The 24257-nt window shown below is 37.6% G+C and overlaps 1 protein-coding gene across 1 annotated transcript in view; it reads right to left on the bottom strand.

Annotated features, from left to right (window-relative positions):
• The window catches only part of LOC104890939 (uncharacterized), a 29711-nt gene extending 5454 nt beyond the window's left edge, over nucleotides 1-24257 (bottom strand). Inside the window, exons 1-6 of the mRNA XM_010676558.4 lie at nucleotides 23574-24257; nucleotides 19226-19758; nucleotides 7025-7577; nucleotides 6291-6760; nucleotides 5632-6205; nucleotides 4624-5096 (exon numbers count right to left, since the gene is read on the bottom strand). Of these exons, the coding sequence (XP_010674860.2) occupies nucleotides 4624-5096; nucleotides 5632-6205; nucleotides 6291-6760; nucleotides 7025-7577; nucleotides 19226-19758; nucleotides 23574-24099 (3129 nt within the window). The 5' untranslated portion in view covers nucleotides 24100-24257. The remainder of the gene's footprint in view (nucleotides 1-4623; nucleotides 5097-5631; nucleotides 6206-6290; nucleotides 6761-7024; nucleotides 7578-19225; nucleotides 19759-23573) is intronic.

Below are 24257 nucleotides of genomic sequence, written 5' to 3'. Positions count from 1 at the left end.
GGAGTTGTGCGACGCAAATCACAGAAATATGCGTCGCACAGTATAAATGGGCGTTGCAAAAGGCTAATGTGCGTCGGACCCCTTGGCCCATCCGACGCACATCAGCCCACTAAGTTTCTCGGCTCTCTCCCTCTCCTTTTAATTTTCCCAAACCCTAAAAGGACAACTTAGTGCACAGCAGCCGCGTCTCTCTCCTCTTCCCCCTCCTCTCTCTCTCTCTCCCCCTCTCCCTCTCTCTCAATTCCAGAACTCCGCAAACTCGTTCGTTTGTTCCTCAAATCCGCCGTTGATATTTGTTCCTCAAAAATCAATCAACTTCGTTTCACTTCGTTCGTCTGCTGTGCACTCCTGAAACCCTAAAACTCTTGAAATCCGCCGTTTCATCGATCAAATCCCTCCTGAAATCCGCAAACTCGTTCGTCGAAATTCGTTCGTTTGCTACAACTTCGTTTCACTTCGTTCGTCTGCTACAACTTCGTTTCACTTCGTTCGTCTGCTACAACTTCGTTCGTCTGCTGCTACAACTTCGTTTCACTTCAAAATTCGAAGGTATTCTTTCTTTTTCTTTATTTTTCTTTATATCTGATTTTTTTTCTTTATTTTTTTTATATCTGAATTTTGATTCTTAATCTTTTCTCGTTTTCAGATCTGGTTCTTCTCGAAATCTTGTTGCGTTTGAGGTGAAGATCTGGATTGCTATGAAATAACAAGAAATTCTCGAAGATCTGGATTGTGTTTGAGTTTTTTTTATTTTTATTTTCAATTTTATCTCCCCTTCATCTTCTGGTTAGGGTTAGAATTTCTTATTTTTTTTATGTTTTAGTTATAGATCTGATGTTAGTATAAAACCGCGGAGGCTTTGTAGTGGTAATGGTGATATTAGATCTGTCCATTGTCTTTGTATTGCTGATTCATGATAGAATTTGTATGTTCTTCATTTCTAATTTTATTTCTCCATTTTTGTATGTTCTTCATTTCCTTTTCAATTACTGATTACTTATTGCTGATTCATGATAGAATTTGTGTACAATTTTCTGCATTCGTTAGTTTTTTTTATAAAAAAAAAAAATTTTTTTTTTTAAAAAAATTGCAATTTGCGTCGCACGTTGCCCAAGGTGCGACGCAAATCACTCATCTGCGTCGCGCCCTAGGCGATGTGCGACGCACATTACCCTTTGAAGTGGGCTGGGGAGAGCCATTTGCGTCGCACCGTATAAATGTGCGACGCAAATAGCTCAACCATCTGCGTCGTTTCCGCATACGACGCAGATCAATTCTGGTCATTTGCGTCGAGGCCTTTGGCGTCGTACCGGAGTCCGACGCAAATAGGCGCCTCACATCCGACGCAAATTGCCTTTTCTGTACTAGTGACAATTTGGATACAGCCAGAGCTATTATATTTCATGCTAATCTACCTATTAAATTTTGGGGAGATTGCTAATTAGCAGCTACCTACCTAATTAATCTTATGCCTACTGCCATTCTTGGCTAGAAGACTCCATTTGAAATTTTAATGCACCAACCTCCTAGTTATGATCATTTAAGAAATATTCGATGTTTATGCTATGTTGCTCAAAAGACTCATGACAAATTCTCCTCTAAAGCTGCAAAATGCATCTTCCTAAGCTATCCTTTTGCTCAAAAAGGTTATAAATGTTATGACCTTACAAACATAAGATCATTCTTAGCAGGAATGTCACATTTCAGGAAGATGTTTTTCCTTTTGCTTCCGTTTCATCTCCTTCTCTTCCTCTCTTAACTCTGTCAACTTACTTAATCTTGCTATTCATGAACCTACTCCTATTTCTTCTACTTCCTCCACTTCTCCAGTTCATATTCCACCTTTTCATAATTCTTCTACTTCTCATACTCTCTCTTCTCCTAATACTACTCCCACTACTACTTTTTCTCCTGCTAATAATCATACATCTCCACCTACTCCTAATTCTTTTTCTTCACATACACCTTCTACAAGTATCCCTATCCTTAGAAAATCTTCTAGAGTCAAACAACCACCTACCAAATTAGCAGATTTTTTTGTTGATCTCCCTCTTATGCACGCTCCTCCCGCTTCTGAATCTGCATCTTGTAGTTTCAATACTTCCACTTTCCTATTTTTGCTACCTATAATGAAGAGCACTCAACTAGTCTTGCTAATGTTCTTTCTGCACCTAAACCTGCAAATTAAAAACAAGCCAGCCAAGATAGTAGATGGATTGAAGCAATGAAAAGAGAAATTTCCGCCTAAAAACAAAATAATACTTGGGATCTTATTACTCTTCCTCAAGGGAAGAAAGCCATAAGTCGCAAATGGGTTCACAAAACAAATTTAACCCAGATGGTTCAGTTGAGAGATGTAAAGCTCGACTTATAGCTCGAGGGGATATACAAATTGAAGACAAGGACTTCAAACACACTTTCAGTCCTATTGCCAAATTTAGCACTGTCAGGATACTTATGGCTTTGGCTGCAGCTAGTAATCTTGAATTACATCAATTAGATATAAATAATGCTTTCCTTCATGGTTACATTAAAGAAGAATTGTATATGCATCGTCCTCCCCCAGGCTACACCAAGGCTTCTCAAGGTCAAGTATGCAAACTAAAGAGGTCCCTCTATGGTTTAAGGCAAGCCTCCAAACAATCGAACCTTGAGTTAACAAAGTTTTTACTTCATCATGGTTTTGTTCAATCCAAGTTGGATTACTCTATGCTCACTATGCAACATGGGTCTGACTTCACAGTGGTTGTTGCTTATGTAGATGATTTATTAGTAGCTGGCAACAACATCTCTACCATTCAACATCTCAAGGCTCAATTGCATAAGGCTTTTACTATTAAAGACCTTGGGCCTTTGAGATATTTTCTAGGCGTAGATGTCACCAGGGACTCTTCTGGCCGGCATTCTTTTAAATCAAAGGAAATAAATTCTTGATTTACTTAAAGATTGTTGTATGGCTAATTGTTCTTATGTTGCTTTCCATCTTCCTAAGGGGTTTAAACTCAGCATTTATGATGGTGATAAACTTCCTGGTCCTGAAGTTTATAGAAGGGTTATAGGTAAACTCCTATATTTGAATATGATTAAGCCAGATATTAGCTATGCTATCCAGCAACTCAGCCAGTTTCTCTCTGATCCAAGAATGTCTCACTTCTTAGCAGCACAACATGCTCTTAAGTATCTCAAGGTACTTTACATCATGGCATATTCTACTCTGCTAACAATTCTCTTCAGTTGACTGCTTATTGTGATGCAGATTGGGGCAATTGTCACTATTCAGGTAGATCATTAACTGGCTATTGCATTTTTCTTGGCTCCTCCCTTATTTCTTGGAAAACTAAGAAACAAAAGTTGTTTCAAAAATCTCCATAGAGGCTGAATATGGAAGCATGAGTCACACCACTAGTGAACTTGTTTGGTTAGTTGGAGTCCTTAACTATCTCAACATCTATCCTTCTCTCCCTAATAATCTTTTTTGTGACAATATGGCAGCAGAACATATTGCAGCTAATTAATCTAGTTTTTCATGATAAAACCAAGCATCTCAAGATTAACTGTCACTATTTTCGAGAAAATGTGCAATCTGGTTTTATTGTCATCAATCATGTCAGTTCTCATATGCAGATTGCTGACATTATGACAAAGGCACTTAGTTCTGTGCAACACAAATTTCTTACTGTCAAGCTTGGAATGATTCTCTCTGATTGACTCTTCCATTCCAGCTTGAGGAGGGAGTGTTATTCACCTACTGTAAGCTTATAAGATATTAATTATATAGTTGTTAGAGAATGGAAAGTAGTTCGCAGTTAGTTAGATGCTTGTTGTATATATATTCTTTCCTCTTAGCTTGTAAAGATCACAAGTGAGAGTAATATACACATTCCATTTTCTTCTTCTCACGCACTTTTCTCTCTGAAGAATACTTTGTCGTCTCACATTAATTCAACTTTAGAAGCTGAATTCATAGACTAGCTTTTGGTGTTGAAGTAGTGTTTTAGAAATGTTATTAATCTTAGCTTTTGGGGTAAAGGTAGCTTTTGGAGTAGCTTTTGAAGATTGAATATAGTTTATTTTTGTTATGTTTTTACACTAACAGCTAGTTTTATTGAACACTAGTTATCATAAAAGTTAATTATTTTCACGGTCACTCTCTAACAGCTACTATCTAATAGCTGACAGCTATACAACAGTTGACAGGGCCGTCTTGAAAACTTTGAGGCCCCGGTTCTAAAATGAAAATTGGGCCCAAATATTAATAAATTAAAGACGAAATAGTTCGAAAGTTAAAGGTGAAAGTTCAAATATTAATGATAAATCGTTAAATTTTTCTTATTAAGAGTGAAAAATAATGGTGATTTGCTTTAATATGAACTAAAATTATTATAATCATTATATTTTGAGGCCCTTCTAATTTTGAGGCCCTGTGCTGTAGGGCTCTTTGCGCACCCTCATCTACCCCTCTGACAGTTGACAACCACTTCTACGGCTAAGAACTACCGCAACAACTACTTTTGCCGAACAGGACCATAATACTCTATAATCCAGTAATTTTGAGAATTATTTTGGACAATGCAAAGACATGGAGAAATAGAGAGAGAGAGAGAGAGCGCAAGTGATACACACCATGATTGGTATATGAGTGGCTTTTGATGAGAGTAGATCAAAAATCGAGTGACCATCATTGTTGACGATGTCCAATTCTCTTTTGGTTTCTGACTGGAGACATAGCTCTATGAAAAATTTTGTTTTAGTAAACTCGGCATTCATAATGGCTAAGTGCAAAGGTGTATTGCCGTCATCATCTTGAGCTGTTCTGAGCTTATCAACTTCTGAAGGTTTTAAAAAATCCTTCCAAACTGGTAATATGTCTTTAAAGTCATCAACAAGGTCTGCCACCAAATCCTTCAAATGGTGCAAAACAGTTCTACCTCTATTGTCTGAAATATCAACTGATCCAGGGTGCTGTTGAATAAGAAATCTAGCCATCCCTAGTCGGCCAAATTGCACTGCTCTTAAAACGGGAGTGAAGCCCTCCCAATCACGTACGTAGACAAGAGACTTCATGTGTTTCGAATGTTTTTCTAGGAAATCCTTTGCTGCATCAATATAATGCTTAACATAAGTACTAACTATCAAAGCCATGTACTACACTTTTTTGATGATAATAAGTTATTTTCAACTTTGGTTATTAAAGTTCAAATTAGTTTTTCCCCTACAATTTTTACCATACTAGCCCGTCATTTACCATGTACTTACTACTAATAAGAGCATGCATGTTGTTGGGTATACATCTTAAGTCCCACATCAGAGAGATAAGAAGAAGTCACCTAGTCTATAAGAGTTCACCAGCTACATTAGTATAAGGTTTTTCGCGAAGGAGCCAAAAACAAATCCGTGTGGGCTAAGCCCAAAGCGGACAATATTATACTAATAGTGGAGCTGTTGGTGGACTCGTGGGCCCAACACATGTTATGTATTACATATCTACTCCCTTAGTTTTTCATCGTATACCCTCAACTTTTCAAAATTCACCATATATTCTTCAATATGTCTAAATTTTACCATATATCCTCAATAACTAACAACTAAATGCATCAACAATTTTAGTCATTAAAAAGAAATGGAACTCACCGGCGGCATAAGTGGCATATTTTGCTATAACATGAAGAACAGTCTCATCAAGGTTATTGACAACCTCGAGAATGTAAGGAGAAACATTAGATGGTAAAGACATGACGTCGTAAGTACACGACCGTGCTGCTTCATGTTGGAATGTATTTCCTTTTGAATTTCTCACAGTCCACGGCGGCAGGGAATGAATATAGAAAAATCGGGTTATATTGTAAGCATAGAGACACAACATAAAAAACTCGAATGCTACAGAATTTTGAAGCCCTGCAGCAATGTGTAAAGGCGTATCTCCTCTGGAGTCTTTCTTATAGAGAAACTCGAAAATCGATCTATAGTCCTTAGATGAATACTTCATAGATACATACTTTGCAAATACATCCTTGATGAAGTCGATACGATGATGTCGAAGGGCAATGTGAATGATATTACTACCATCATGGGTATGCAACTCACATTGCCTAATAAGTTCTTCATCAACCATATTCAGAAGCACATAACTTTGTCCTGTTGCAGCTGCCTTATAAACCTGGTCATCCAATTTAGGTCTTCCTGCATCTGGTTCTATCAGTTTCTTCTGCAAAGTTAGTATCAACATACTTAATTCTGCATATAATAAAGACTTGAAATAGTACTATATACCGTATAATATAAGTTAGTACCAGGTTTCTAGGAATGTCTGTTCCACATTCAATTAAGTCCTTGATTGACTTTCCATCTTTGCTACCCATATTCTGCATTAAAATCTCCATCTTATAGTGCAATGTGCTGGTATCCCTCAGTGATTTTGCTACCTTAGCAAACTCTTTGATATAAAACTGTGCAAGTTCAAAGTTCTGATGAATGATGGCAAGATGTAATGGTGTGTTTCCATCATCATCTTGCATGAACAAGAGGTTGTGCAAATCATTGGCTAACAACGAGGGTAACTCTACCGCGCGATGTTTAATGTCAGAAGTTGCTAGATGGTGTAACATTGTTCTGCCTTTGTAATCTCTGATGTATGATGATTGAGCATGATCATGAAAAAGCCCCTTAAGTAAAACAAGCTGACCAATTTGTGCTGCTCTTGAAGCTGGAGTTAACCCTTCTACATCACGCATGTACGCAGCATCTCTAACGAACACAGGATCTACAACAGAATTGGAAATCGAAAGTTTTCAGAGAACATATGTTTTTTAATCTCATAAAACTAGTAGTATGTGTAATAAAGTCAATTCTCATCAAACTAGTAATAGTCTAAATTTATTTTTTAGAATAGGCTTTTGAATAACTAAACAAAAAAGCAGGAGGATGAACTATTCTTGACCTCCTAAAGTTACCAGAAAATTGACGCAATGTTGAATCAAATTATTTAACATAATAGATGACTTGAGGAAAACGAGCGGATACTCACGTGTATCAGGAAGATCTGAGTGTCTTGCAATTAAATGATAGACATTTTCACTCTCATCATTTACATCTGAGAGTGCTTCTGGAGGAACATGATCGTATAAAGCTGAAAGTTGTGTTAAACTAGTATGTGCGGCTTCGTGAAGCGGCGTTTGGCCTCTTGAATTTTTGAGTTTCCATGGCGGCGCAAGACGAAGCTTATTGTTCTTACGCCAATGCTCAATCGCTATTTCCCAGATATAGTTTATCGCAAGCTGAATCTTAGCAGCAATGTGCAATGGGGTATCACCATTAAAGTCTTTCTCGTACATAAGAGTTGGAAATCTTTCCATAGCTTCTTTAATGAATGATACAATGCATTTGCTTTGCCCATCTATGAATCCTTTATCATTTTGTAGAGCTATGTGAATGATATTGCTTCCAGCATTGTTTCGAGAAAGAAAATAGTCATCATCTTTATCTTGTCTGCTCAACATATTCACATCCTTATTTTTAGCTGCCTCGTACAACTCCTCGTCCATTTCTGTTCCTATACTAGCTTGTTCCATCAGATTTTTCTGCAAAGCACATAATATAAATCAATCAGCATGTACATAATAAATCTATGTCACAACTCCATCCACCAAAGATAGATACCCCAAATTTCACTTTTTATAGATTTAGTTGTCAATTCTCAAATGATATGCTTCAACATAGTGGTGCAATTGGTTTCTTAATATTCCAGCTTTAAGTCACATTCTTTTGGAGCGGGAGAAACTGAACTAAACTTAACTTAACTGAACTGAAATGAATAATAATAATAATAATAATAATAATAATAATAATAATAATAATAATAATAATAATAATAATAATAATAATAATAATAATAATAATAATAATAATAATAATAATAATAATAATAATAACAATAATAACAATAATAACAATAATAACAATAATAACAATAATAATAATAATAATACGAAAATTTTTATGATAGTAATATCAAAAACAAAAATAATAATTAAAATATTGAGTTGAACTGGGCTAAACTAAACTAAAGTAAATTATTGAACTAAAAATAAGTCTTAAAGAACATAATTTTAGTCAATGATGCCAAAGTTGTAAGGCAGTAAAGTCACAATTTAGCTATTAGCATGATTTGAAAAATGGGACTCATCTACCCAAAAGAAAGAATCAGTGATTAAATTATCGTGTGAAGGGTTAAAAAAAAGAGCGAGTAAATCTTCTGAAACAGATGAAGTAATATATCCAGTCCTTTGTTAAAAATGTTGCACCGTCCACTCTCTCTATTGGAGTATATCTTATATTAGCCTTCGTCCTATGTTGCCTTGTATTATATTTACTATGGTTTTGGGCCACTCAAAGAGATAGGTTGTATATATTTCTGTAAATTGGGAAATACAAACTAAGAAAATTCTTTAACCTATTTTAGCATGGTATTCGAGCCTCCTTATAGAACTCTTCCCTGCAGCGGCGAAGCCACGTGGTAACAAGGGGTAGCACGTGCTACCCCTGCTTTTTTTTTTTAGAAAAAAAAAAAAAATCAAAAAATCGCAAAAAAATCAGCAGCGCGTTTCATTTAGAAATTTCACTCTCTCAAGTCCTCAAACTCAGTCTCTCTCTCTCAAGTCTCAAACTCTCAACTCTCATTCTCGGCGTTGTGTCGTCGGAAAATCGAGTCTCGCCGGAGTTTTGTTTCTCAACTCCTCAGTTTCGAACTTTCGTCGGAGAAACCGAGGTCCGAGAAAATGGTAAGTTTACTTTTTCGTGAATTGTAATCTAGATCTAGCCCTAAATTTGAGTCTCCTCTTAACTTTGATTGTTAGAACTTAGAAGATAAATCTAGCCCTAAATTTTGTGATTCCTGAATTTTCTTAGTCCCCTCTTAACTTTCTTTCTCTTTCTTCTCGGCTCTCTAGACTCTAATGGCAGTTTTCGTGTAAATTAGTCGGCGAGACGGCAACACAGCGGCGGTTCGGCCTTCCGAGTTTCGGAGACCGGCGTTCAGACGTTCGGCGTTCCGTTCAGGTAACTTTCTTTTTCTTTCCTCTAAGATTGTTATTTGGCAGATTTTTTTATTGTTAGTTAAGAGTTAGGCTGAATTTGTAGTCTGTAGAATTAGTAGTTGGCAGATTTTTTATTGTTAGTTAAGAGTTAGGCTGAATTTGTGGTCTGTGGAATTTGATTGTTCATTGTTGTGAAATACTGAAGTATGATTGTTATTTGTTATTGGGTATTGGGTTGAAATTTTGATTGTGAGGTTAAATTTTGATTGATTGTTGTCCTTTTTTTCATTGTTAGTTAGGCTGAATTTGTGGAAATTTGATTGATTGTTGTGAAGTATGATTGTTAATTGGGTTGAATTTGTGGAAATTGGTAGTGATATATGATATATCATATGGTGTTGAAATTGGGAATTTATGGAATTTGTTAGTTTACTATTATTGTAGTTGTGGGAATGGATGATTAGTGAATGAAAATCTATATTTCAGAAGCATGAAGAGAAAACAAGGGAGGGATATTTCAAGCTTTTTTCCAAAGGAACACCTAATGAAAATCAAGTTGATTCAAGTTCACCTATTCCTCCCACTCAACCAAGTTAACAGAATTCTTCTCCATTAAGTACTAACCCTCCATCTCAAAATGAAGACTTAGAACTTGGAGCTACTTCACATACTAGGTCTCAAATCCCAACTCCTTTGTAACATTTTGAATTTAGTAAATACGAACTTTTTTTTTTTTTTTTGAGTTTCTAGTAATGTAAAGTTGCGCTACCCCTGGTCCAGAATCCTGGATCCGCCCCTGCTTCCCTGATCAGTTTTTTTCCCATTTTTCACCGGTCACCTGCACCACCAGTGTCAGTTGCTCCGACCATGGGTAACGAAAGTCGAATTGATGTCACTTCCCCTTTTTATCTTGGGTCTGGGGAACAGCCCAAAAATTTAATAACTCATGTAATCTTTACCAGCGACAACTACGTGCTTGGTGTTGCACCATGACTCTTTCCCTGAAAGCTCATCGTCGGAAGTATGGTTTCGTCGAAGGCGTTATTTCCCTACCCACTGAAAAGAAAAAGCTTCATGACTGGGACACTATGAATTCCATGGTGGTCTCCTGGATTTTACTTTCCATGGATTCGAAAATTTCGGCCTCCATTCCTTTCCATGATGAAGCCCGAAAACTGTGGCATTACCTTGACCAGCGATTTTTCATGGCCAACGGCCCTAGACTGCAGCAGATTCATTCCTCTATTTCACGCTGCCAACAAACTAAATCGATAACCATTGATGATTATTGATGGGATTTTATGATGAACTTGATCGTATCAAACCTTTACATCATTGTACCTATGGCAAATGCGCATGTGATCTTGTTTCTAAATTTGCCGGCGACAAGGACGAAGAAAAGTTTCATCAATTTTCGATCGGCATTGATGATGACTGGTATGCCCTTGTGCGTACCAATCTTCTCTCTCAAACTCATCCTCCCTCTTCGGACCGCGTGTATCAAGCGTTGAGTAAGGAGGAGCGGTCGCGTGATATCGCGTAGAGCAAAGCAATGGTGGACGAGGTCCACGCTTTTGCCTTACAGACGGTCCAAACGACCCGATAAATCGAAGCTCATATGTTCGTATTGCAAGCGGAGGGGTCATGAAAAATCCTCCTTTTAAACTTCACGGTCCGGCGCCATGGTATGAAGAGAAATACGGGAACGGTGCTGCTGCCACCACTGAGGGTCGTCTTGGATATTTATGAGGCCCTGTTATATAATGGAAATTTGACCCTTTCTTTCCCCTTAATGAGAGAAAAGGACCACAATTTTTCATAAAGAGTAGAGAGAATCAATACTAATTGATGGATTGATTTATTATTGATAATTATGAAAAAGTATTTCATGACAATACTAAAGTTAAAGATATGGACGATTGAATTTTTGGTAAAAGAGATTGAGAAAAATGATAGGGGATAGCGTGAATTATGGACTATGGAGATGAAAATGTGGAGCGTTATTTATCGTTTATACAAAGTATAATAATTTTCAAATTGGGTCCTTTCAAATTAAACCAATAAATTTTGGACTGGGACCATGTGCGGAGGGGCTCTTTGCACACCCGCAACTACTGTCCTGCCACCACTAGGTCTTCCCCCTCCCCTGGTGCTGCTGCCAACCCGACAGCCTCTCACGCTCCTCCTACCTCTGCTACAACAACTCGTGCTCCTACTGCCCGTGCTCACTCTGTGATTGAAGGGGGTCCATGATCTCATCGGGTGATGGTGGGACCATACTTGCTGACCTCAAACCTGAACAAATCCAAATTCTATTGAACGTGATTAATCCTGAAAAATCATCCAATGATAGGATGACAAAGGTGAGTAGGTGATAGTTTTTCTATGGCCTGGATTATTGATATAGGCGCCTCTCACCATGTTACTGGTGATAAGTCATGTTCGACTGATTTTACAGCCTATTGTTGCTTCTCCTATTGGTCTCCCTGATGGCCAAAGTGTTGTGGCTACCGTGGTCGGTCGTGTTTTGTTGCCTCGCGGCCTCTCTTTGCATCATGTTTTATGTGTTCCCTCTCTTACTTGCAATTTAATCTCATTGTCACAGTTGATTGATGAAATCAATTGCATTGTCCATTTTTCGGATTCCTTGTGTGCTACACAGGACTTATCTTCGGGGAACCTAATTGGAGCAGGTGAGCGTCGGGATGGACTTTTTACTACTTTCGAGGGGTTCCTACAATTCATGCAGTTAATGTCTCGAGCCTGACTGAGTTCGATTTGTGGCATCGACGTTTGGGGCATCCTTCGGAGCGTGTTGTCAAGTTCGTTCCAGCTATTTGTAATAGTAGTTCTAAAAAGAAGTTGAATAAAGCTTGTGTCATTTGTCCTCAAGCCAAGGAAACTCGTGATAGTTTTCCTACTAGTGATACGAGATCTAGCAAAATTTTTGGGATGATTCATTGTGATTTATGGGGTCCGTATCGAACTCCTTCTTCTTGTGATGCCATCTATTTTTTGACTCTTGTGGATGATTTTTCCCATGCTAGCTGGGTTTATTTATTATGTGATAAAACTGGGGTTTCTAAGGCCTCCACTTCTTTCTTTGCTATGGATTGAGCGTCAATTTGAGATTACTCTTAAGATTGTTCGCAGTGATAATGGATTATTTTACCTCTTATGGTATGCTTTTCCAAACTTCAAGTGTGGGTACCCCCCAAAAAAATGGTAAAGTAGAACGTAAACACCAACATATTTTGAATGTGGCTCGTGCTTTGATGTTTCAAGCTCATCTTCCTGTTACGTTTTAGGGTGAATGTGTTTTGGCTGCTGTTCATTAAATAAATCGTACTCCTTTCGATTATTAGATGAAAAAACTCCTTATGTGGTTCTCTGTGGAAAAGAGCCTAATTTTGATGCTTTGCGGGTGTTTGGGTGTTTGTGTTTTGCTCATGATCAACGGGATAAAGGGAATAAGTTTGCTCCACGTAGTTGGAAATGTATTTTTGTTTGTTATCTGTATGGTAAGAAGGGTTGGCGGTTGTATGATCTTGATTTGGGTGATTTTTTTGTTTCTCGGGATGTTCAGTTTCATGAGAACGAATTTCCCTTTTCTCCTGACCCTGCGTCCTCTTATGTGTCTGCTGATGTTATTCCCCTTGATTTGACCGTTGCTACTTTCTTTCATGATAGGGAGGCCCTTCCTCCTCTGATCCCAGCCATCGAGCCTACATTTCTCGACCCCGATCTTCCGATTACAGACGCCGAAGCCCGGTTTACCGACCCTGAGCCCACTATTCCAGATACCATTGTTGCCTCTGATGTTGTTCCTAATACTAGTACCCCTGCGACTAGTGATGTTTCTACTGATGGTTCCATGCCCTTGGGTCGTGGTTTCCGCGACAAGTAACCCTATATTTTTCTTCGTGACTATGTGACTCATCATGTTCAGCAACTAAGTCCATCTTCATGTTCCCCTCCCTCCTCCAGTTCCTCAGGTACTCCTTATCCTTTAGTGCACTTTGTGAATTATGATAAGTTCTTTGTGTGGTTGAACCTCAAAGCTTTTTTTGAGGCTATGAAAGATTCTGGTTGGCGTGATGCTATGCAAAAAGAAATTGGTGCTCTTGAAGACAATGGCACTTGGGTTATGGAGTCTCTTCCTCCTGTGAAAAAGGCTCTCGGGAGTAAATGGGTGTATAAGATCAAATATCACTCTGATGGGTCTGTTGAACGACTCAAGGCTCGTTTGGTATTTTTTGGTAATCATCATGTTGAGGGCATTGACTACAACGAGACCTTTTCCCCTGTTGCGAAGATGGTCAGTTTTCGTGCTTTCTTGCTATTGTTGCTGGTAAGAACTGGGAAGTTCATCAGATGGATGTTCACAATGCCTTTCTTCATGGCGACTTAGATGAAGAAGTCTTCATGAAGCCAGTTCCTGGCTTCACTCCTCCTAAGCCTGTCATGGTCTGTTGTCTCCAAAAGTCCCTTTATGGTCTTCGTCAGGCCCCGCGTTATTGGTTTGCTAAACTTGTCGCTTCTCTGTTGTCCTATGGTTTCTCCCAGTCCTACTCTGATTACTCCTCATTTACTTTCTGTAAGGATCAAGTTCATCTCTCTATGCTTATTTATGTGGATGACTTGATCATTTCGGGTAAAGATTCTTCTGGTCTGCATGATTTCACAGCTTACTTGGGTCAGGTCTTTCATATGAAGGACTTAGGTCCGTCGCAATATTTTCTTGCCATTGAAGTAGCTTGTAGCCCTGATGGTCTCTTCTTATGCCAACGTAAATATGCTCTTGAGAAGCTGGTTTACTTGGTCCAAGCTTGCAGCCTTTCCTCTCGAGCAAAATCACAACCTTGCTCTTGCTACGGGTGCCCTTCTCCCTTATCCTGAGGCTTACCGGCGTTTGGTTGGCCGCCTCATATCTTGGTGCAGTTTATGCAGCTGCTACAGCAGGAGCATTCGGATGCTATTCTTCGCGTTGTTCGCTACTTAAAAGGGGGTGTTGTCAAGGTATTCTTCTTAGCTCTCATTGTGATCTATAGCTATCTGGCTGGTCTGATTCTGATTGGGCCAGTTGCCCTTTGACCTGTTGTTCTTTGACTGGCTGACTCGTGTTTCTTGGTGGTCCTCCCATTTCCTGGAAGACCAAGAAACAGCCTACTGTTTCCCGCTCATCTGGAGAGGTTGAGTATCGTTTTCTTACAGACATGACTTCTGAGTTAAAGTGGCTTAAGGCTCTTCTCATGAGCCTAGGGATTCATCACCTTAAGGCTATGCGCTTATTCTGTGATAGTAAATTTGCCCTTCATATCGCTCAAAATCCCGTGTTTCATGAGCGCACGAAGCATATTGAGGTTGACTGTCACTATATTCAGGATGCCCTTAAGGAGGGTCTCATTAATCCTAATCATGTTTCTACCACCGAACAACTTGCGGACGTTTTCACGAAGGCTCTTAGCAAGCGTCAATTTTTGTATCTACTTAGCAAGTTGGGCGTTTGTAAACTTTACGCTCCCACTTGGGGAGGGGGTTATTGGAGTATATCTTTTATTAGCCTTGGGCCTATGTTGCCTTGTATTATATCTAGTGTGGGCTTGGGCCACTCAAAGAGATAGGTTGTATATATTTCTATAAATTGGGAAATGCAAACTGAGAAAATCCTTTAACCTATTTTAGCACTCTCACTTGGTTTCTCCAAATTGTTAGAAGTTTGCTGCTTCTAATGCTTGCATGAAAGATTCCAGCTGCTTATCACCCCCATCCTAAAAGCTATAGTAGAAATCGTTGACTAGTAATTGTCATGTGTAAAGATGTAAGTTATACAACATCTTGCGCACTACAAATAGATGTGTTACTGAGTTGTTTGATATGATCAGCCTCCGTTGAGTGTTAGCTTGCAGTAATACGTAAGAGTTTAAGATTAGAACACTTTGAGTGATTAAGTTGTAATGTCAAGTTATTAGTTCATATAATTATATGCTTAAGTGTTCATGTGAGCTATTTTTTTATCATTCACATTGCTAATTTTTTGACATAATTACCTTAAAATATCCTAGATCTTTCTCCCTAAAATGTTCATCCGACACCCACATGTAAAATTACTCCATTTCCCACTAGCAGACTTACCACTATGCTAATCACATACTTCCTCCATTTAGAAATAGTTGCACCATTTCTAACTTTCACGCATGTCGATGTATGATTTCAACCATTAATATCTTTAATTATCAATAAGTAAAAATTATAAAAATTTATACTAAAAAAATTTACATCGAGACATATCTAACAAGACCCAACATGACTATGATTTTCCTAAAATATAAATCACCAAAGACAATCTAAGTTTAAGATGTGAATAGTGCACAAAATAAAAACGGTGCAACTATTTCTAAACGGAGAAAGTATATAGGCTTCTCGTATGACTATCTTATCAGCATTTTATACTTCCCCTTCTTCCACATAGTATAGAAGCCTTCTTTAAACAAGTTTGTATTTTAAGAATCTTTATAATAGATAATAGTAAAGAGTATAAGAGGATGTGGTGAAGCTATGATATATAATGCACAACACATGTGAGTGTCCCATATTCATAAAAGAAGCACTAGTAGAAAAAGGACGATTTGCGTCCCCCCATTTGCGTCGCACAGACACGGAAACGACGCACAGTTCGGATTTGTGTCGAATTTGGGAAGCTGTGCGACGCAAATCACAACAATATCTCCAGCAGATGCGCGTTATGTGCGTCGCACGCTCTTCTCATGCGACGCACGTTGCTAATTTGCGTCGCATGAGAGGAGTGTGCGACGCAAAACATGGGTACAATGTACGTCGGATTATCGTGTGTGTGCGACGCATATCGGAATTAAATAAGTTTGGGCTATGATTTGCGTCGTATGGGCCATATCACATGACGCGGATCATGGGTTACCCATATTTAAAAGATGCGCATTTTAGGGTTTAGCTTACAACCCATTCAGCCGTTTTCCAAACCCTCTCTCCTTCATCTCTCTCACTGTCATTCAAACCTCCATCCATCTCTCCTTCGCATCTCTACTTCGCATCTCTGCTATCTCTCATTTTCTCACCTTCACCTGTCATCTCTCTTTCGCATCTCTCTCGTTGGCGAATTCGGAGGCTTTGGGATCTCTTTCGCTTCTCTCATTGGCGAATTTGGCTGTTTTGCGGCGAACCTCCGTCGAGTGCGACGATCGATACTCGAACTCCAAGGTTTCCTCTCTCTCTCGATACTCGACGATCGATACTCGAAATATACACGATGTTCATGCTCAGATTTCTCGATTCTCAGGTATTTTTAGTTCTCATTTATTCTAAATTTCTTTGTTTTGCCATATTTATGTTTATTTTTGGCGATTTGAAGAACGAGATTTGAAGAAAGAGATTGAAGAACAAGATTTAAAGAAAGAGATTGAAGAACGAGATTTGAAGTACGAAATTTGAAGAAGAACGAGAATTTGGCGATTTGTATTTTTTATAAAATATATTTAGTGAAATATCTCTGTGTTAGATCTGTTTTTTTTTTTTAGGTTTAGTTTTTTAATTTCGTGTTTTGTTGTGTGTTAGATCTGATTTTTTAATTTTTTATATTTGATTAGATTTTTTCGTTTAATTTTTGGCGATTAGAAGAACGTAATTTCGTTTAGACTTTTTCGTTTAATTTTTGGCGATTATCATCATTTGTTGTATGTTAGATCTAGTTTTTTGATATGAGATTTGTCTTGTTTAATTATCATCTTTTGTTGTATGTTAGATTTGGTTTTTTGATGAGATTTGGCTCGTTTCTTTTTCCTCCTACGCAATACTAAAGCATTCATGCTTTGGTCCTGCGTTTTTTTTATTTTTCACATAATGGCATTTGCGTCGCACGTGGCGCATGGTGCGACGCAGATGACTGATTTGCGTCGCACCCCCTGCTATGTGCGACGCAAATTTCACTTATACCCCTTTATAACACGCCTGTAGTTTGTATGGGCTGGAATGACCAATTTGCGTCGCACCGTATACACGGTGCGACTCAAATAGCTAATATATCTGCGTCGTTCAGCATACGACGTAGATCATGTCTGGGCTATCTGCGTCGAGGCCTTTGGCGTCGCACCCATGTCCGACGCAAATCGCCGTTTCTGTACTAGTGAAGAGAGATGAGTTCATCTTATAATACAAAGAGACTACTCTCCTTAGTGCCATATTGTTTTGAGGTGAAACATCATTTGTCTTGTAAAGTGGACTCTCTTTCCTTGTGATGAGTGCGGCCCAGGCCCATATTTCACGAGATGACATGCATGTTAATATGTTATTAGCTGGAGCAAAGCATTAGTAATACATATGAGTGATACGAGCTTGTTTGTAGGAATGCCTTGAACTAGGGGTGTTAATGAGACGAGACAACTCGTGAGCTACTCGAGACCGACTCGGTCAAAGCTCGACTAGAGATGTTGGCTAGACGAGTTGAGTAACTCGATACTTTACTCGAAAATTCGTGAGAAGATCGAATACCGAATTATCTATAGCAAAATACCTAAATTCGACATATCTTCTACCTTATGGTTGCCTTTAACCCGAGACACTTGCAAGCTACTCGAGATCTACTCGGTCAAAACTCGACTTGAAATGCTAATGAGTTGATCAAGCTAGCCTCAACTCGAACTCGACTCGCATCATTTATAACCCTACCTTGTCCGGACTATGTAACCGTTAGAGCCTCAGTATTCTTAATGTTCACAAAACAGCTCGAACTTCATCCCACTTAATTGCTCCTATTAATAATTATGAAGAGCTAATTATACCAGCTCAAACTCTTGTCTATGTTTCTTAATAATCTATAATGCATGTAGCTTCATATTTTTCAAACTTTATCACAATTTGTTTGTTGTTAAAACAATTTCAAATGCTAATGGATATAGAGATAATGGTAAGACACTATTAAGGCAAATCTAAATGACAAGGAACTATAGATAATTTGAAATGAAAAAGAGGATACCATGTAGATTTTCAACAAAGACATGATTAGGATAAACCCAAAGTATATCCATATTTAAGAAGAAAAAGCAAGAAACTACACACAACCTTATCTTTTTTATTTTATTATTAATCTTGAAACAAGAGGTATTGAGGTATAAGTGGTGAATCCCATTGATCACCACATGTGAGTGTCCCATACTGGAGGAAAAGGATAGACTAAACCACTTTATAAACATAGGAGTTACTCCTCCTATCATTAATTGGTTTTAGTATGGAACCTCCTTGGACTTATAAGCTAAGTGGGATAAACTCTCCATCTCTTTATTGGGTTACCTATGCCCATTACAAACTGAAAATTAACATGGTATCAGAGCCCGAGTTGTGGGTCTCTTCTAAACTGGGCCTTTTATCAAGCAACTGGATAAGGGTTTACCTCGACAAGATCTCCAGCCCCTAAGAGGATTATTTCCAATTACATTTCCAGTTAGCTCTAAATTCTAAAGACACTCACATTAGGGGGAGTGTTGAATATTGATCACGTGTGAGTATCCCACATTGGAGAAAAAGGAGAGACTAAACCACTTTATAAGCTTAGGGAGTTATTCCTCTTATCACCAATTGGTTTTAGGATGGAACCTCCATGGACTTGTAAGTGGGCTAAACTCTCCTCCTCCTTATTGGGTTACATATCCAGGTCTATTACATATAATCTGAAAATTAATATAGTATCAGAGCCCGAGTTGTGGGTCTCTTCTAAACTCGGCCTTTAATCAAGCAACTGCATAAGGGTTTACCTCGATAGGATGTCCAGCCCATAAGAGGATTATTTTCGATTACCTGTCTAGTTAGCTCTAAATTCTAAAGACACTCACATGTGAGGGGGAGTGTTGAATCCCATTGATCACGACATGTGAGTGTCCCACATTAAAGAAAGAAGAGAGACTAAACCACTTTATAAGCTTAGGAGTTACTTCTCCTATCACCAATTGGTTTTAGGACGGAACCTCCTTAGGCTTGTAAGTGGGCTAAACTCTCCTCCTCCTTATTGGGTTATCCAAACCCATTTCATATAATCTGAATTTAACAATAAGTAGCTTTATTTTGATGCTTAAAATTGCAAAAAGCCTACAATTCTGTAACCATGAGATATAAAGCTGCATATACTTCAATAAGCTAGAGAAAAGTATACTAGTTGATGCACTTACAAGTGATCCGAGCTGGTTTTCAGAATTTACTTCTCCGAATGATGAAATTAAGTCAAAGGCCGTCTTCCCCTCATTATTCTTAATGTTCACAATCAACTCCAATTTCCGCTTCTTTCTTCGAGCCTTGACACAATGTTTAAGGATCAATTCTGTGAGCTCAAAATCTCGATCCAAAATGGCCGAATGTAATGGTGTATTTCCATCTTCGTCACATGATGAGAATGTTAGAGTATCAACTCCATCCACTTGTAGAATCTTCTCACAAATCCAAAGAGTATTATCTCTGTCTCTTGCATTCAAATCACCCATTTGTAGCCTCAAGTAGTGCAAGAAGCTTCTTTCTTTCGAGTCACGATAGTGTAATGACTGTTTGTAAGTGTTACAAATGTTCAAGATTAAATGGACACGACCGTACCCAGCAGCTCTCATTAGAGGGCTTAACCCGTTTGAATCAGGTTTGAAGATTGTCCAAGGATTTGCTCTCATCATTATATCAATAAGTTTTTGCTTCTCCTCAACTGGCCGGGGAAGATCTGTAAAAGGAACATGGGCACGACACGTACCCCACCAAAAATATTAGTTTTTTTTCAATTCTGATGCAATAAATTATACTTTCGCCGTTCTTAAATAAGTGAAATATTTTTTTTAATATAAGAGCTTTTTGATAGAAGTGTTTCACTTATTTTTGAACATATGTACATTAGTATGTTTTCATCGGCATATTATTATATGCTTATAGTATTTGCCACCATGTCAAGTTTAACTTGACGATGTAGTTGAAGGGGAAGAAATCATTGAGAGTCCTTGGCCTTCTACACAATCTTAGCTAGTCTTTCTCTCTTGCTCCAAATTCATTTCTCATCACTTATCTAAGATGTACAAATTATAAGTGTTTTGGTTCTGTTTTAATTTTTTTTTGTGCATTTTTGTTTTATGTTTCCTTATCTTTGCTATGTAACAGAATGACCGCCTACTTTTTTATTCATATTTTGAGGTAATAAAGCACTACATTTCCTTGGATGACTAGTAATATTTGAATTGTAGTTTGAGCTAGTTAAATAATTTTCTTGCTAACTATTTGAAAATCAAATGGTGTATGGTTTCTAGGAGTTGAACTTTGACAGAATAATTTATAAAACCTAAAAGTCATTTTGAAGATGACAAAGAGGCACTAGTAAAATAATTGCTTATTGTTGTGGTCATTAAGTAGCCTATTGCTGCGGTTTTGGCCGTGCGGCAATTAAGGGCGTAGCAATAGGTAATCACCATATTGCAGCGGTTTTTTGACCGCAGCTATAGGCCAAGCTGTTGATGCGGTTTCTATCCAAAATCGCAGTAATAGGTTTATTTTTAATTAAAAAAATTTAGAGCATATTGTTGCAGTTTTTACCAAAAACCACAGCAGTATGTACTACAGTTCAAAAAAAATTGATATTCATATACGAGATGAGAGTGCCAAAAAAAACACTTAAGTAAAACAAAAACGAGATCAGATCTGCCTTCACCCAAAAAACAAACCTAAATACTAACCTCATTACACTCATATATTATATCAGGGACGGATCCACTATGGGTTCACCGGGTTCAGTTCAACCCATAGTGGATCGAAAGGAAAAAAAGTTGTAAAGTTTTGTAAAACTAAAACAACAATAAAAGGAAATTGCATGCATAAAAAAATTAGAAGATTGGGTATGGATGGTTGGTTTTGCTCCCAGTCCAAAGTCCCGCGTTGCATTAAACTACTTGTATCTTTGATCATGGGTTCGAGTATGCTCTCAACATTTTGCTTCTTTTTTTTCCTCTGCCTGCAACTTCCCATCTATAAATATGTTAACTTGAACTTTTTTTTCCCCTTCTCATTTTTCTAAAACTCATATATATACTTCCTCCGTAATAAAAAAGATGTTACACTCTGATAATAAATATGTGAAATATTTTATTAAAGAGTAACATTTATTTTTAAAAAATCAAGTTAGTACATGAAAATTTTATACAAAAGTAGAAAAAGTTTATAATTTACACTTAAGTAATACTCCGTAATATTTTTTTCACACCCTTTTTATTATCGGCCATATTAATATTTGATTTATATCTTTATATTTCGAACCCACAAGTTTAAAATCCTGAATACGCCACTGTATTATATAGAACCATATTCTTACAAAAAATTTAACAAAATTTGATAACAGGTCTACCTATAATACTAACCTAAAAAAAATTGACTAACAGATCTACGGCATCTATAACACTAACCTAAAAAAATCAAATCTGTCTTCACCAAAGAAGAAGAAAAAAAAAATAAAGATGTTGATTGCGGAAACGAAAAAAACAGAAAAAAAAATGCTAACCTAAAAAAACGAAAATTTGATAACAGATCTACAAAAAACGAGAAAAAACATAAAGAAAAAAAAAAAAAAAAATTGCCGAATTCGTCTTCAACTATGTTGCTTCGCCATTAAAGAGAGGGAAAAGATGGAGCGTGTGCAATGATCTGGTTTCTTGGTGCGAACGGTCGACGACTCATTGGTCGAAGATGGTGCGAACAGCCAACGACTCGTTAGTCGAAGATGGTGCGAACGGCCGACGACTCGTTGGTCGAAGATATAGTGAACAACCGACTACTCGTTCACGGGACTCGTTGGTCAAAGATATAGTGAACAGCCGATGACTCGTTGACGGCCGACGACTCGTTGGACTGAGAAGGGTGAGGGTGAAGGGTGAAGGGTGAAGGGTGAAGGGTGATGAGGGTGAAGGTCAGGGAAACAGCGTGTGAGGAGTGAGAGAATGAAAGTGAGGGGGAAAAAACCATTTGACACGTGTTTTATACGTTTTTAATATTTTTTAATGATATTGTTGCCGTTTTTGTCAAGAAGCGCAGTAATATATTATAATATTATTTTTTAATATTGTTGCGGTTCTTGACAAAAATCGCAGTAATATGTCTGGTCAAATAGTCAACTTTGTTTCAAAAAAAATCTTGTAGACATCATATTGCTACGGTTTTAGGCCGAAACCGCAACAATATCTTTATTTTATATTTTACTTTTTTTACGTGATATATTGTTGCGTATGGGTAAAATCGCAGCAACACCACCGCAACAATAAGCAATTTTTCTACTAGTGAGGGAAGTAATTAAAAGGCACTCAATAGAAGAAAATTGAAAAAATTGACGCCAGGAGTCTCAACTATATACAAACATTTTAAAGATCTCAACTATCAATTATCCCTAGTTCATCTATCATATTATGTATGTGATTTTAGAAATTTGTTGTGTTCGAGCGAAATCTTATACGTTCTTAAAGTTATCAATTTGAACTTGTATTCGTTGAGGAACATAAGTGTTCGCTTATATGTAATACGTTATACTTGGGTGATTGGCAGGGGCGGATCAAGAATTTATAGTAAGGGATAGCGTAATATGATGATTATATCTAATGATAAAAAAAAATCCACATTTTTATTAGGGGCCTTTTAGAACAAAAATGTCCTAAGATATTAGTATCTTGTTTTCTCTTGACAACTTTCAAATATCTTTAAACACAACACAAATTTTTTTTAGTTTCTCAAAATTTATTTTCGTGCACTCCACAAAATTATATTATGTGCTTTCTCGGATCACTGCCCATAGCTTCTGCCGTTTCCTTTTGGTTGCATCTGATCATTTTGATTTATTCTTAATCACATTCCTCTTCTATTGCGCCAATGTTAATTTGTCTCGATTTAATTATTGTGATATGCTTTTTCCCTTGTAAGTGAGGAAATAAGAAATTCAGATATTTAATTCCTCATAATAGTCGTTAGTGTCAATGTTGTCATGTTGAAGTTGGCAGAGCTACAAGAAAAGACAAACAGAGTTGTAAAAGATAGTGAGGGAGTGGCTCACGAACACTAGAATAAATGATCGACCATCTTTAACATCTCAAGTTTATTGCAATTTTCTTCAACAAGATTGAGGAACTAGTTTGCGACCGATAGACCGGTCGCTAAGACCATTTGTGACCACTCGAAGAGGTAGCTAAATTTTTTGCGACCTAAGCGGTAGCTAAATTATTTTTTTTTTCAAAAAAATTTACCTATCCCCTATAGTAATCAAGGAGTTGAGTATTAAATTTCTTGTGATCGAGGTTGTTACTTTGTATTGGACTTCAGAAAATTAATTCTATACAATCTCTCGTATTTTAACTTCGTTTCTTTAGTAGTTTTATAATTCCAAAAAAATATGCTCATTCCTCACATTAGAATCCCCCTTTTGTAGTGAAACTTATTAAAACAACAATACACAACTTTGATTATTATCATTATCTCTACTTATCAATGAGTAAAAGTTAAAAGAAACCAAATCATTACCAGGGCAACATCGGACATAAAGATGCATGGGAGTCTCCCCTGAATTGCTCTCGACTACCAAGATTTCCGTTGTAGCTTCTCCAAACAACACCTCAGCTGCAGCCAAGTTGTGGAATCTAAGTGCAACATGAAATGGCGTATCTCCATCCCTATTCCTCTCCAATACATATGGCGGTATAGCCGTAGTAGTAGTTTTTTTCCGTTTAATACTTCTAGTAAATTCATTTTTTTGTAGGTGGGAAATAAGGAGCTCAACATTTTCCTTAGTTCCCACCTTTGCAGCCTCATGGAGGGGTGTGTTATCATATTCATTCTTCCCACGGAGAAGATCCGGAAACCGAGCGACAGCTTTTCTGATAAATGCTAAGTGACCATGCCGAGCTGCTATGTGGAGAAGATTGTTCCCTGGATGAGGCGTCAATAACAGGTATTCAGCCTCCCCTCTTTCTGCAATAGCGGCATCTTCTAACACGCTTGTATCTCCTTCTAGGGCCGCCTCGTAAATGGAGTACTGCATGTACCCCATTATGATAGACAATCTCACGAGAAATTTTGTGGGTTTTTAAGTTGTCTTTAATGATCTGTTGCAGGATAATGTCACGTAGTATGCATATATATTAAGATTATGTACAGTCTACAGATGCTTCTTTTGGAAAATAATAGGCCGTTTTTGTTCTTTTTCTT

Source organism: Beta vulgaris, chromosome 4, assembly GCF_026745355.1.
Source record: "Beta vulgaris subsp. vulgaris cultivar EL10 chromosome 4, EL10.2, whole genome shotgun sequence".
Lineage (NCBI taxonomy): Eukaryota > Viridiplantae > Streptophyta > Magnoliopsida > Caryophyllales > Amaranthaceae > Beta > Beta vulgaris.
This window is presented reverse-complemented; position numbering and strand designations above follow the sequence as displayed.